At 44.4% G+C, this 16,524-nt stretch overlaps 1 protein-coding gene across 3 annotated transcripts in view; it reads right to left on the minus strand.

The window, feature by feature from the left end:
- The window catches only part of WDR72 (WD repeat domain 72), a 363,484-nt gene that overhangs the window by 135,631 nt on the left and 211,329 nt on the right, over positions 1-16,524 (minus strand). For all 3 annotated transcript variants that reach the window (XR_015869431.1, XM_088443051.1, XM_088443041.1), the window contains one exon: positions 8,949-9,154. Coding sequence is in view for 2 of the 3 variants with exons in the window: in XM_088443051.1 (XP_088299177.1) it covers positions 8,949-9,154 (206 nt within the window). In the remaining variant the exon portion in view is untranslated. The remainder of the gene's footprint in view (positions 1-8,948; positions 9,155-16,524) is intronic.

Genomic DNA, 16,524 nt, shown 5'->3' on the forward strand with positions numbered 1-16,524 from the left:
GAATGATCCAAGGAGCTGCAGGGAATTAGTAATTTATCTGCCAACCGAGACGGCATGAATTTCCCCGCTGCGCCGGAGTCCAAAAGGGCAGACACAAACACAGGGCTAGAATTAATGTCTAAGGCTATGGACAACACAGAGTCAATACGTTTAGAGGACGGAAGAATTGCTCCTAGCTGAGTGCACCCAGAATTAGCTAGAAACGGGACGCTCCCCGGCTTGCGGGTACAGGAAGCCACCAGGTGACCCGAGTCTCCACAGTATAGACAAAGGTTCTCTTTAAAGCATCTCTGTCGTTCTTCGTTAGAGAGACGGGTATGATTTACCTGCATGGGTTCTTCCTCGGAAAGGGAGGGAGTGGGACGGGTAGGGGAAGGGAAACGCTTAGCTCTGTGTTTTTCATCTTGGCGCTCTCTAAAGCGTATATCAACTTTATTACAAAGGGAAATGAGATCACTAAGACTAGAGGGTAATTCGCGAGTCACTAGATCATCCTTTAAAAGATCTGATAGACCTTGCAAAAAGGCCAATGTCAAGGCTTCTTCATTCCACTTGAGTTCAGATGCCAAAGTCTGAAACTGAATGACGTACTGGCTGACAGGACGGGTCCCTTGTTTTAACTTCATAAAACTGGAGGAAGCAGAGGAAGTTCTTCCAGGCTCGTCGAAAATCCTCCTGAATGTTGCAAGGAACTCTGGGTAATTGTCCAGAAGCGGATCTGAACACTCCCAGAGCGGAGAAACCCATTCTAGGGCGGAGCCGGATAACAAGGACACAATGTAAGCCACTTCGGTTCTAGGAGCAGGAAAATTAGAGGGTTACAAAGTAAAGTTCACATCACACTGATTGAGAAATCCACGACACAGTTTTGGAGTACCATCAAACTTATCAGGTGTGGGATGATACAAACAAGGAGTAGATCCAGAGGAAGAAATCACAGGAGTGGGGACAGGAGTAGCTGCAAGCACACTAGGAGCCGTTGAAGTAGCTTGTACAGTATCCAGACGGCATGCAATGTCTTGCACAAACTGTGCCATCTCACGCTGTATAGTCTCCACACTCTCCAAGCGAGTTGCTATGCTCTGAATTAAATCCTGTTGTTTAGTTATTTCTTGCATGAACTGAGCCACTTGGTGCTGCATAGCTTCCAGGTTTTCCAAACGGCCAGAAATACTTAGGAAAAAATCCGCTCCAGACTCCTGTTCCGTGGCCGGATACAAGTTTAAGCACAGGAACACTCTCTCTCAGCTCTCGCAGAGAAACACGTTGCACTGGCAATGCAAGGGAACTCTGAACTCCCTTAAATCCCCAGTGCTCAACCGTGAATGGTCAGAGAGGAGCATGTGACACAACAAGATAGGGCAACTAGGTCACCTGACCGGAGACAAGATGGTGGCGCCCATGCCGGAACGGAATGGAAGCACCCCCAGGCCTAACCAGACCAGAGTGACAGTATGCCCCCACAGAACCACTCACAGCCAATGCTCTTCGCCAGGCACCACCGCCAGACGCCCCTCGCCATAGCATCATCACAGGTATTAATCGTCGACTACCATGCCGAGAGACCCTGGTCGTGACAGTATGGCATTGTAGTGGCTAATTTATGCACACCCCTGCAACGGCGTCCAAACGCACTCGCACGCCTGCGTTTCGACGACCATCCCCGTCACCTCCCCCAAATGGTACTTCCTGTCAATCACTCTGCGATGGGTCTGGGTTGTCACTGCGATCGCAGTTCCGATCACAATGGAGTGATACATGCGCTTGCGCAGAAGCAACAATCAGCCGATTGCGTGTGGAATTGCAATATCGATCCTTGCTGAATCAGGCCCCATATCAACAGGCTCTTCCTTAAGGCACCCTCACTACCTTTTATGTCTGTGATCAAAGATATTGCAGCTTTATTCTGGCATACACTTCCTGCACACACTGACTTTTCGCTGCTGATATCTGCTGCTACAACAGTGTGACAAGTAGCTCTACTTGATGACTTTAGAAATGTTTGACAGCTTTGCTTTCCTGTAATACATCTTTCACATATGGTCTTTTCTATATCAGTCACTGATATTCCTGTAACCATCCTATTCAGTAGTATTAGGACATCATCATATCCAAGGTAACCTAATATGCTGTGCCAAAGGTCCACAGGCTGTGAGTCAGACATTATCATTGCATAACACTGATGTGTGTCAAGGACATACAATTTACGTCACAAGGTACCTGTTGCTATTACAGTCCCTCTTCTGTTCTTTATTAAAAGGACTCTGTGATACTGATGACTATTAGATTTGTTTCCCTATCTGGTACATAAAGCACGTCTGCAACTAGTTTAGTCCCTATTTTTGAGGGGGTAGTGACTGTTCCAACTTTTGTAGCTGAAAGCACTACATTTCCAATTCCTTTCATTTTTATAAGATCACACGTGGCTAATGTAGTGAACTACTCTTCATTGTGCTGAAATGCCTAGTAGCACCTGATTCAATATACTAGCAATCCTTTCTTTGGCTGTTTGTAACACTCAATGCTGACTCATCTTTGCTGTTGCATTTCTTATTCTGAATTACATTCCTCTGTATACATTCAAGTGCTTTGTATTTTGGGACATATATTACACTTATGCTTGCATTTTCTGGACTTCTCACTTTTAGTGTGTAATGCACAATTCTTAGTATTCAATTAAACTGGAACATGTTCTTGGAACTGCAAAAGTTTTGTTCTGCCAATTTCTGTAGTTATCTTTGCTGTGTTTGCTTCTAATGCCACTACCAGAAAGTCAAACTCAGATATTAAGTTCTGTAGCATTGCCATGGCAATCTCCTCGTCATCTACCTGCACTCCTACAGACATTAACTGCTGGGATGTGGATATCATTTTATCTATGTAGTCACTCATACTTTTGCATTCACATAACTTTGTACTATACAATACATGCCTCAGATTAATTCATCTCATTAGACCCCCAACCTCATACGCTGCCTGCAGTGCTATCTACATGTCTTTTGCTGACACTTTTCCATGTATGATAGAATATACATGTTGCTCAACATTTAAGCCAATTGTTCCCATGGCTCTTTCTACATCATCTGGACTTGGACTGTCACCAGGGTCAACTGTAACTTTCCACACTTTTTCAAGCTTTAATTGCATCACCATTTTACATTTTCATGTAGTGTAACTTTCTGCACCTCTTAGTTTAATAAACCCTATCATGGGTGTAGCTCCTATGTGTTTGATGCACACTGACATAGTTATGCAGCTTTAGTGCTTTTCTTAACACTCTGTGCTGTCTTCACTCTGTGTCTGCACGTCTAATGGCATCTGTATTGTAAGAGTTCAGCCGGGGATTGGCCGTCCCTTACCGTCCCGCCGGCTTCCTCTGACTTCCTGGGCAGTCGGGCGGCTGGCGTGGCGACGTGGGAGGAGCTGAGTATTCACCCTGTAGCTGTGGTGTCAGGCGACCCGGTGAGTGGGGATCCCAGTTTCCGTCATGGGCGCCGCCATGACACTTTCCCTATGTCAGTACTTCCTTCCCTGAGTGGCCCGGCTGGTCAGCTGACGCTGTGGGCCTATCAGCAGGCTTCCAGGGGTATATATCCGGCTCCTGTGCTCCAGGTAGTTGCCTGAACAATCATTGTCGCCTCTAGTGTAACTAGAGGAGTCTCGTTCCAGGTTCCCATGCTTCCAGTGTGTTTCTTCCAGAGCTTCGGAGCTATCTCACCACAGTGCCTTTACTATCAACAGCCTGTGTGGCAGCTAACCTCCATCTCTCCACAGTGCCTTTACTAATCAACAGCCTGTGTGCAAGTTTAACCTCCATCTCTCCACAGTGCCTTTACTAATCAACAGCCTGTGTGCAAGTTTAACCTCCATCTCTCCACAGTGCCTTTACTAATCAACAGCCTGTGTGCAAGTTTAACCTCCATCTCTCCACAGTGCCTTTACTAAGCAACAGCCTGTGTGCAAGTTCAACCTCCATCACTCCACAGTGCTTGCAACGTTTTTTAGGATTTTCAAACTATTATAGGCGGTTCATACCGAATTTTTCCACTCTGGTGTCTCCCATTACTAGTCTCACACGGAAGGGCGCTAACCCAGCCCAGTGGCTGGACTCAGCCATACAGGCCTTCCAGAGATTGAAAGAGGCATTCTCTACTGCCCCTATCCTTTGCCAACCCCAACTGGATAAACCATTTTTTGTGGAAGTGGATGCCTCTTCAGTGGGTGTAGGGGCGGTATTATCCCAAATTTCCAGTGACGGGAAGAATCATCCATGTGGATACTTCTCTCGTAAATTTTCCTCTGCAGAGAAAAACTATGCGATTGGAGATCAAGAACTCCTAGCTATGCGTCTGGAGTTAATGGAGTGGCGTCATCTTTTGGAGGGGGCCAAGTTTCCAGTTACCATTATTACGGACCATAAAAACTTAATTTACTTTCAGACGGCTCATCGCTTAAATGCCAGGCAGGCCCGCTGGTCCTTGTTTTTCTCAAGGTTTAACATTAAGCTTCAATTTTGCCCTGATAATTTGAACAAAAAAGCGGATGCTCTCTCCCGGTATTTTCTACTCGACACACAGGAAGAAGATCATCAGAGATCTCGCCCAATCCTGGATCCTATGGTCTTCGCTTCAACTCAAATATTGACTCCGCCTCCAAGGAAAATTTTTGTGACTCCCGAATTACGGAAAAAGTTGTTAACCTGGGCTCATAGTTCTCTATTTGCTGGACAGTCTGGTATTTTCAAAACATACAAGTTTCTTATTGGTGGCCCTCGATGAGAAAAGATATTCAAGAATTTATTTTGTCATGTGTAAAATGCTCACAGCATAAAGTGTCTTGCAAAAAAAGTGCAGGTCTTCTACGCCCGTTACCCATTCCTTCTATTCCTTGGACCCATATATCCATGGATTTTATCTCTGAGCTTCCACGCTCCAAAGGACATAACACCATATGGGTAGTGGTGGATCGTTTTTCAAAAATGGCGCATTTTATACCATTAGTAGGTCTGCCATCTGCTCCCCATTTGGCAAAAACTTTTGTTAAAGAGATTTTTAGATTACATGGTCTTCCAAGAGAGATTGTTTCCAACCGTGGAGTCCAATTCATAGCCAAGTTTTGGAGAGCGTTATGCAGCGCTTGTGGAACCAAATTAAAATTTTCATCAGCTTACCACCCACAAACTAACGGGCAAACCGAGAGGGTTAATCAGGAACTGGAGACCTTTATAAGACTTTTTGTGTCCTCTTCACAGGATGACTGGGTGGACTTACTACCTTGGGCCGAGTTTTCACATAACTTCAAGTACCACACTTCCTCCAATTCCACACCTTTTTATACTGTTTTTGGTGAGCATCCCCGGATTCCAGATTTCCAACATTTACCTTCGGTGGAGGTCCCTGCAGTGACTTTGTAGAATCTTTTTCAACCATTTGGAAGAAGATCCATGCCTCGTTGAAACAATCATCCAAGAATTATAAAAGATTCGCTGACAGACAACGGGTCGCGGTTCCTCTGCTGAGAGTTGGAGATAAAGTCTGGGTATCTACTAGGAACATCCGACTGAAACTTCCCAGTATGAAGCTGGCCCCACGCTTCATTGGTCCGTACCGCATTCACCAAGTGATCAACCCTGTTGCGTATAAATTGGAACTCCCACCTCAATTGAAGATATCTAATACCTTTCGTATTTCTCTATTGCGACCTTTGGTGTTAAATCGGTTCCAAACCACCTCTCCTAAATTACCTCAAGTACAAACTTCTCAAGGTACAGAATTCGAAGTTGGGAAGATTCTGGATTCTCGGTTTAGATCCAACATTCTCCAATACCTCATTGATTGGAAGGGTTATGGTCCTGAGAAGAGTGCCTGGATCAGAGCCACAGATGTTCATGCACCTCAATTAATTTGAGCCTTCCACATCAAATTTCCTGGAAAGCCTGGTGGGAGTCAGGTGTCCACCCTGAAAGGGGGGGTACTGTCAGAGTTCAGCCGGGGATCGGCCATCCCTTACCGTCCCGCCGCTTCCTCTGACATCCCGGGAAGTCGGGGGGCTGGCGCGGTGACGTGGGAGGAGCTGAGCATTCACCCTGTAGCTGTGGTGTCAGGCGACCCGGTGAGTGGGGATCGCAGTTTCCGTCATGGGCGCCGCCATGACACTTTCCCTATGTCAGTACTTCCTTCTCTGAGTGGCCCGGCTGGTCAGCTGACGCTGTGGGCCTATCAGCAGACTTCCAGGGGTATATATCTGGCTCCTGTGCTCCAGGTAGTTGCCTGAACAAATATTGTCGCCGCTAGTGTAACTAGAGGAGTCTCGTTCCAGGTTCCCATGCTTCCAGTGTGTTTCTTCCAGAGCTTCGGAGCTATCTCACCACAGTGCCTTTACTATCAACAGCCTGTGTGGCAGCTAACCTCCATCTTTCCACAGTGCCTTTACTAATCAACAGCCTGTGTGCAAGTTTAACCTCCATCTCTCCACAGTGCCTTTACTAATCCACAGCCTGTGTGCAAGTTTAATCTCCATCTCTTGACAGTGCCTTTACTAAGCAACAGCCTGTATGCAAGTTCAACCTCCATCTCTCCACAGTGCTTTACCATCACAGCCTGTGTGCAAGTTAACCCTTCATCTCATCACAGTGCTTTTACCATCACAGCCTGTGTGCAAGTTAACCCTTCATCTCACCGCAGTGCTTATACCATCACAGCCTGTTTGCAAGTTAACCCTTAATCTCACCTCAGTGCTTTTACCATCACAGCCTGTGTGCAAGTTAACCCTTCATCTCATCGCAGAGCTTTTACCATCACAGCCTGTTTGCAAGTTTACCCTTCATCTCATCGCAGTGCTTTCACCATCACAGCCTGTGTGCAGATTAACCCTTCGTCTCATTGCACCCTAGTGCATGATCTCCGGCCGGCAATACGGTATATACTTTGTGGGATATCCAGCTGTTACCTCAGCCTACCAATAAATCTCCACACCTCTCTAGCCAGCACCTCAAGTGCCTTTCTCCAGCCAGGAGTTCTATCCCACTCCCCACGTGCCTATTCCAGGCATTACCCTTGGGCCACGGGTGTTTTGATTCTCTTTTCCCTGCAGGCCTTGGTCACCAAGTCAAAGGACCGCGACCTGCTTACAGGGAGCCGCACAAGCCCATATCCCGCTTGGAGGGGTCACTGGCGAACACCTCCTTGTGAGTTAGACTCCGCACCATTGACTAGGTGTAGCCAACGACCAAGACTTGTGGATGCGGAGATCAGACGTCCAGGCCCCTCGCCTTCGCCTCCTCCCACAGCCTCAGACCTCGGCTTTCAAAAACCCGCCTCACAGCGTGACATGTATGCTGCTGGGTGTTTCAGGTGCTTGGGGCCTGTGTGTCTGACGGTTGTGTGCCTGGGCCCATTACCTGTTGAAATGTGTGTGTACTATTGGCAATGGTGATAGCAAAGTAAGAGTATACACCAGCAAATCCCTCAGTCACTTACACAGAGGGCCACAAAAAAATGTGGTATCTTTTCTTGAGCCAAAGCTCTTCATGTTCTTCTCTATATGCTCTTCAGTCTTTCTACAGTTAAAATGTGGACTGGAAAAGCCAATATGTTAGGCAATAGCTAAAGCAGCCCTAGTGTACAGTGCATGCCCTCACCAGGGTGCTCTCTCCCATCTTTGACAGTCCTTTAACTAATCAGTAGCACCAAGGGCATGTAGATTTATGCAGATGCACAAGATTAATTATTGCTGCAGCACAGCGGTTGGCTGGCAAACATAGACATTACAACAGATTCCAGGTAAATAAAGTACAGTGTGCTATAGGGAGAACAATGGAAGGCAGGACCTGATAAGTACTTTAACTAACCACAGACGTTAATTATTGGTGCCATCTATGTTGAAGCAGTCCAACTTGATAACTCCACTTGTGGGTGTCTTATACATAATTTTGTTATAAAAATATATAATGCATTGTTTATAATTCAAGTGAGCAGGTAGCTGTAATATTTTACCATGAATAGCTGCTTTTAGTTATAAAAGGATTCTAGATAAACTTTTCTTTGTGTAAATTAAATAGTCTCGGCTTCCCTACAGAAATAACCATGGGGTTTACATGTCCGGGAACACTGCAGTTACGTATACCATTGTAATGGTTAATGCTTCTGCCATGGCATTCAATCAGGCCACTAAAGGCCTGATTTAGATATTTACACACTTCAGCGATTAGCCGCCAACTGCACATGTGTTACAGTCGCACTGCGCACACACCACGGTACCTTAGCGATGCCGCTCGCATGGAGGATTTCTTTGCAAAGTGATTGATATTCAGGGACCATTTGGGGGCAGTTACAGGAAGTGGCGGCAAAAACGCAGGTGTGCTGTGACCATTTTTGGGAAGTGCCTCAGCCTACAACTGCGATCCTGTAACACAGATAAAGTGGTTGCTGGATCTCAGTTCAAGCAGCCATTCTGTGTGGCCATAGGGCTACTCATGTGGCAGATTATCGAATGATGTGTATGCGATTGCGTAAGTGTACGCAGATGCTTGGATTCGCTGCGGCCCCTGGTGGGTGTCTCAATACTTTTCCCGATATCTGCGATATTTGCATATTTTCACACAGCAGCTGTGTGTGAGATCGCAGCTGTGATTGCATTAGCATACATCTCTGACTCAGGCCCTATATACACTATATGCACTGATCATTACATTAGGTCAAAGTGTTCCAATTGTGGATCCCTAGAGAAAGGATCAATCGACGCAGACACAGTATGATGAGAACTGTTGGGTCCATGTGATTATTTCAGTTGGGGGCAGACAAGTTAATCTAAGAAAGCATAGCTGACGTTCTGTATGAACTGTGCTATACAAAACGTATTATTGTAGGGCACTGTATACTACAGGTTACTATGAGGCTTTTCCAGCTCCTATGATACAATGTTTAAATTAAAAGAGTTATTTTGCTTACTTTGTTTGATGACTTTTCAGGGTGCATTAGATTATGGGACAGGACTCCCAGTTTATAAGAGCTTGATGACTTTAAAGTTGCCTTTATGTTTCGTTGTGTTTCTTGAGAGGTGCTTATTATGGAGTGTGTCACATCAATGGTGAAGGCTTCACATGCAGAAAGAATTGCTTTTCCCATATCTCCTGTTTCATGGCGTTCTAAAGTGCCTGATTAAATAAAAAAAACATGTAATTGAATTAGTTACTTAATGATGCACAAAAATATTCTTATAAAGTATTTGAATATTTATATTCTAATTACAAATAACATTTTTAAATACAGTATGACTTACATCGTAACTTAAAACTGCTTACACTCTAGTCTGTGTTCTATCAGTAGATGGCCAGATTCATGCAAATATATTGATTGTCTAATGCAGTGGTTCTCAAACTCTGGGCCTGATTCAGACCCAGTTGCGAGCGCTGAGCGCTCGCAACTGGGTCGATGGTGGCCCAGAGAGCATGCGCACAACAGAGCCGGCTCCATCGTGCGCATGCGCGAGACCCGGGTCTCGCAACAAAGGGGGTGAGCTGTCTATGTTGAGTGACAGCTCACCCCTTTGGTGGGCGGGCCGGGGGGGTGGCTGCCCAAACGGAGGCGTTCCCATGAGAACACCTGTCGTTTGGGGGTGGCCCCACTGACATCATAAGTGATATCAATGAAGAGCTTCCGGCTCTGTTAGAGCCGAAAGCTCTCTGGGGCTTGCGGCCACGAGACCCTATCACAAGGGTCTCGTCGCAAGCCCGATGGTCGCGATGGTCAAGACATCATCATCAAGACCATCATCATGGCCGCTCGCTGTAGCTGTGGGTGGTCACCCACAGCTATGCGAGCGGCCAGGAGGCCGTTCTAAAAAAAAAAAAGCCCGGCCCTGATTCAGAGCGAGTGCTCTGTCAGGACCCCATACAGTTCACGGTTTCCAGGTCACCTAGCAGGTGCACAGGTGTATTCATTACTCACTGACACATTTTAAAAGATCCACAGGTGGAGCTAATTATTTCACTTGTGATTCTGTGAGGAGTCCTGAAAAACATGCACTGTTTGGGGTCCTGATGACCGAGTTTGAGAACCTGTGGTCTAATGTACAATCCTCATGTAAATTAAAGTGCACCTACTGTATCAGGATGTTCATTGAAATGTAGTTAGTGAAGAACTAGTGACTGAGGGCCTCCTTCATAGCGAACTTTTAGGCTGCATTCCTATGAATAGCTGCCTGCACTCTGCATGTGGGTAACATGAGCACTTGCAGTTACAATACTTTGAAAACGACTGCTCTAATTTGGCTTTAGTGATGTAGGGGACGGGGCTGGTGTAGAGTGCACGTCCTGTTTGCGGAGCGCAACTTGTGTGAATTTCCACTGCACATGCTCAGAAAATTGGTGACTGAGCATTCTCACCATGAGGCAGTTATAGAGAGGAAGGCCCCGCCCATGTGATGATTTCACTACTGCACAAATCTCTGGGAAAATGGTGGCCACGCAATTCTTCTAGGGATTTCTGCAGCACCGACGCTGGACTCCATAGAGGTGAATATACAGTATGGGTGCAATGTGGGCTCCCCTGGACCCATGTGCATTGCACACCTTGCACCCTTTATAGATATGCAACTGGTTCTCATAGGTAAAGTACAGTGTGTGTAAGGCAGACCTGGATTTAAATGAAAATACGCCTGTTTGGAGGTGTATCTTTTGTACCTAGTATAAGGCAGGTCCAAGTGCTCACTGTCAATGACTACAAGTAATAAACCATTACACACACAGATGTGGGCATATCTTGAGCGAATATACACATTTTTCCTATGCAGACAGATTCTGTATATAATTTTACTGAAGCTGAGAGTAAAGGCCCCCATAAATCAGCAATTGATTGCAGCAATTGTGCAATTTGCAATCGATTGAAAAAGGGAAAGATTTTTATAGACAATCGATTGCAAATTGCAGAATTGCCACAATCGATTGAAAAAGGGAAAGATTTTTATACACAATCGATTGCAAGTTGCACAATTGCTGAAATCAATTGCTGATGTCTGGGGTCCTTAAGGTCAGTACTAAGCAAACTGTTGCAGGAGGCTATTTACTAGCAAAGTCCAAAAGTACAGTAAACCAGAGCAACCAATGAGCAATAAGCATATATTATTCTAGTGTAAGATAGACAATGTCATAGAAATATCTAATTGTTTGCTACTATGTTGAAAATAACCCAAACACAAAAGGTAATTTATGAAATTAAATATGCAATATATAGGCATGCATATCTGTTCATTTTGCACAAAAGCATTTATTTGTATGCACGGTGCATTCATTACTACATGCTCCCATGACGGTTTTAGTAGCTGCCCCATTAATATACATCTGCAATTTTTTGTGGGATCGCAGGTCCATCCAGAAATGTACATGATGGAAGAGTAAAAACCTGGCCTTAAAGTCAACCTTAGCGTATTTTACGCTTTTCAAATGTTTTCTTAAAATCACCTAATTTATGTGTTCATTTAACTATAAGGCGACATCAAGACTGACTTTATCAGGAGTGTAACTAGATATACACTATGGAAAAAGCATAGAAATGTGTTTACCCATAAGATTTTCTAGAAAGTGCAAAATATACTAATACTTTAAATGGGATACTGTAAATCCCTTTTGGGTGGATAAAAACCACCAGCTCTAGTTTTTGCATGTGAGTGTGCAGCCAGCTTCAGTTTCTAATCTGTACTCAGCAAGATACACTGGGCCTGATTCAGAGGTGATTTTGATCATAAGTTGCCGATATATTCAGTGTGAGCATGAGTCGCATTGTGCATGTGCCGCAATGGTCAGACCCGCTCGCAAGCGGCCGCTCGCTCGTACGCAGCCGATGTTATGCATTTGCGCATGCATCGCAGTGCGCGTCTGCGAACTAATTCGAGTGATCAGGAACCGCTCACTCTCCCAGCAAAGAGTGACAGGAGAGGCCATTTGTGGGTGGTAACAGGGGCAGGGCAGTAGTAACGGGGGAGTGGAGTTGTGTACGCAGGCGTGCCTGAGTGTCTCAACGCCATTTCAGAGGCGTGCATAATTAACAGACAGCGTCAGAGTACACGTAACCTGGCTGGTTTTTACACTGAAATGCTCGCAGTGCTTGCGGTAGGGTAAAAGCAAACGCAAGCACTGCAGTCAGATCCGATGGAACCCGATGTACCGATGGTTGTATATACTTCCTGGAGATGACGTACACAAGTGGGCGGCTAAAGACAGGCTGGTGGGTGTCTGTAAGCACAAAGTGATCGCTCGCCAAGACATAGTGGGCGTGCTTTTGCCTTGCCGTGCGATCACCTGCCTTGAAATCACTTGGCTGAATCTGCATATGCTGGGAGCAAGTGGCCGCATTTTGCGAATGGGCTAGAATCAGGTCCATAGTGTGGATTAGGATACAGAGTGATTGACAGACAGTGACAGTTTGGGGGAAGTAACGGGCGTTGCGATTAAAACTCAGGCTTGTCGCAACCATATCGAGGGCACGTTGGAGCCAGCAGCTGCGTCTTCCGATGCAGTGGTTCTTGCCACGGACATTCGGGGCTACCATAGGGTTGCTTGGAGGTTCGATGGTGCATCTTTGCACACAAGCAGCGAATCTGAGTGGCCGGCAGTGGGCAGTTCTGTACAAAAGACGGAGGCTGTGATATTTGCATATCTTCTCAGATCCACTGCGTACAAAGACGCAGAACAAAGACGCAGCAGTGACGGGCTTGGGACCACCTCTGATATTCTCAAGTCTGCTACCCTTCTGCTAAACAGGCGCAAATGGCTTATGCACGCTATCTAAAATGACCTTTGTAGATAAACAATGTATGAACACAGGCACTGCCCTCTTGTGTTCATATATATAAATAGGATATGTGCAATAAATGAACATTTTTCTGAGGCAATAAGTAGCGTGATTCATTTTACGATGAAAAGCCTTTGCAGTCTATCTGGGCAGCACTCATTCTCTCAGCAGGACATTCATCTCTATGCAGAGATAAGGTGGTCTTATGTGACTGAACCCGTCATTTCCATACTTGTCATCACACATTGAATGACATATGATATTGTTGGTCCTATTGGCGGGAAGTGATACATTTCTTTTCAATTATACCAGGGATTGCCACCTGCTGTTGCTTACCTGGGTTTCAGTAATAGATAAAGCAAAACTTTAGTGCTGTAAGATGAAGGTTGTTAGTTTTGTTCTTCAATGGTGCTTTGTATCACTCCAATCATACCAACATTCTTTCAAATTAAAATAAATAACTGTAATTTATGAATCTATAGATTTGACAACCTTGCTAGCTAATAAGGCTTGTGTTTTAGTTATTTGAAATAGAAATGGGACATTTAATTTATCTGCTTATAAAATTTGTCCATCTTTCATATTTAAAATGTCTAATTCCCTTAAAATTTCCTGAATAAATAATAGCCACAGGTAAATCACATTACAAAGATGCCAAATAACAAGCATTAACAAATGTCACCTGACTATAGCCTTATAAAAAGGAGTACACACACAAAATAATACCCAGAATATGGTATGTTCACTGTATGCAATACATGACTAGTATAGATTCAGCACGGATCGCAATTGCAATCGCAGCTGCGATTTTGCATGGAACGCAGCAGCTAAAATAAGCTAATGCTTACCAAAGCTCAGCCAGCATAACGACACCCACTGCTGCTTTCTCATATCCGTCCAATCTCGCTTTTCTGAATAAACATCGGTACCATCAGCACACCTCGGCCACTCATGCAGCATTTACATCAGCTCCGACCAGCTGCAGACACTACAAGTCTCCCCGCACGCAGAGAGCTCTCATGCTGTGTATGCAATCACAGTGGCTAATTTATGCACGCCCATGAAACTGCAATCAAACGGACAGACACGCCTGCGTTCTTCCGACCGTCCCCCCCATCACCACTCCTAAACGATGACAGCCTGTCACTGACTTTGCGCTGGGTTCCTCTGTGCGTCCGTAATTGCAATGCGATCGCTGCGCATGCGCTCTGTAGCATGTACGCATGCGCGATGGCAAACAATCGCTCAATCTGTGTCCGTAGTTGCACTTGCGATCTGTACTGAATCAGGCCCTAAAACCCTTGGCTCTCAATGCATGGATCTCGTTCCCCATTTGACTTAGACTCTCTGAACTGCCTGAGATACCTTAGTTCAGTGGTTCCCAAACGTTTTCGAATCACGGCGCCCCAGGGTATCAGTATTATTTTCAAGGCACCCCAGGGCCAAGAGTTTCTTATTAAGAAATTTTGCAAAAATGAAATGAAGTAAATTGTGCTTATATGTCACCCTTAGGGTCAGTTATGTGGTGGAGGACAGGGCTGAGCTTCTTTTTGTCCACACATTCTTTGATAGGCAGTTATTAGCATTGGTTTTGCCTATCACACGGACTAAAAATTATTTTATTTGGTACTCGACCACCAACCCGAGGCACCCCTGCAAGTGCCCTGAGGCACCCCAGGGTGCCACGGCACACAGTTTGGGAACCACTGCTCTAGTTCATGCCTTCAATCAAGTCGACCCCTTTATTTCTTTTATTTCTCACTATCTCTATCTCTCTTTCTCTTTTCCTCTCTATTTCTACACACTTCTCTGTATGGTTTGCCACGCTGTTCTTTCTACAACCCCCCTCTTTTCTTAAAATGCCCATATTATAGGATTCTGTATGTTAGACTCACAGGTTTTCTGCTGTACAGTCCCTTTATGATCTCTCAATAAAGTTTATGATTTTAAAAAAAGTACACACACATTTTTCCTGGACTGTACTAGTAATAAACGTTTTTAACAAATTTTGTACTCTAACTACAATACATTTACCAATACAAATTATGCTGATACAGAGTATGCTGTGTAATAAATGTAATTATTTTAAAAGGTGTAACATTGGGTTGGGTACGGGATCCCAGCGGTCCAGAAGCCGGGGGTCATAATACCGACAGCGTCATCCTGACAGTTAGAATCCCGACACCTAAAGATAAGTATACTTTACTAACCCTAAACCCTAACCCTCCCCCTAACCCTAACACACCTTTCCCGCAGCCTAACCCTCTACCCCTGCAGCCTAACCCCTAAACCTAACCCTCCCCCTAACTCTAATACTTACCGTCAGGATGCCGATGGTCGGGATTCTGGAGCCTGTACTCTGAGCTGGGATCGTAACTACATTCCGTAACACTACAAAGATTTCAATAAATATTCTGTAATAAGTAGAAACTGTGGGGAAATATGTTACTGTTTTCACTGGGGCAAACTATAATAACCCATATGCCTAGTTTTTGTGGATCTGTACAAGAGCATTGTTTTGTTTTGCAGAGTGAGATTATTAAAATGAGAGGACTACAGAGTGCAGGCTTGGAGCACATTGCATATTGTGTTTTCCCCATTTGAACTAACATATCAGCGCAAACCACCGATTTGTTGGGGCACACAATTCAATTTGCAAATTTTGAATATCAATTGGGGGAATAGGAAATAATCTCTAATTCCAAACTCTTTTGTCATCACAGGTGTCAATAGACCATGTAGCAAATTAACCACCATCCTTTCAGTGCTCTCCTAAACAGTACACCATCATTTGAGGTTTGAGCTCTGAAATACTGCAGTCCCCTTGTGGTCCAATTAAAGGTATTACTTCTGTATCCACATCATAACTTATTGTACGAAATGCTGTACAAGAAATTTTCTGACATAGAACCAAAAAAATACATTCACACAATTATTAGGATATAACTCTGTTGCGTAAAAAAGGTAATTTGTGAGTCTCTATCAATGATACACTACATGAAGGTGACTAATAAAACTTCTAGTGTGAGGTTTTAATTAAATTTAATGGTCAACGTTGAGTCAAAATGCTGGTGGAAAACATAGAGAAATAATCATTGTTGATTTTTGTAGCCTCCGAAGGTCACCACTTTTCAAGAATTCACTGTGGTGTTAATAACATATCTTCTGCAGACTTTTGATTGTACAGAATTAAAACATATATGATAGTAGCAGGGTTGGTGCAGTAGTTATCATTACTGCTGCATAGCCTTAGTGACTATCTGTGTAGGTATGCTCCACAGTTTTTACTGTAAAAATATGAAAAAAATGTAAGAACATAATCTAAATCTCTTCTTTGTATTATTCTAATATATGTTATAGTCAAAACTCTGGAGTAAAAAGTGTATGGCAGGTGAGGCACTGCCTCCCCTGTCTACCTTTTCCGCACATCCTTGATCAAAATACACCAAATTTCCAGCACTATATACTGCTGCACCTTTGTATAATGCTCACATGAACCCTCAGGTTCATATATGTATCTGGAAGGACAATTTTATTGATTCTCATTAACTAGAAAATGGGAAATATTGGTATTGTTTTTGAGAACTTCAAGCAACAGTAGAACAAGAACACATATTTGGAATGTACACATGACATTTTATTGAGAGTGAGTTTTGCTCTATCGGGGTTTTAGAGAACAGAAAGAGTATCATGGACAAATAACCTACAGTAGGTGTTAGAGGTCTCCTGCAGATAA

This window comes from Taudactylus pleione, unplaced genomic scaffold (assembly GCF_031769625.1).
Source record: "Taudactylus pleione unplaced genomic scaffold, aTauple2 ptg000019l, whole genome shotgun sequence".
Taxonomy (NCBI): domain Eukaryota; kingdom Metazoa; phylum Chordata; class Amphibia; order Anura; family Myobatrachidae; genus Taudactylus; species Taudactylus pleione.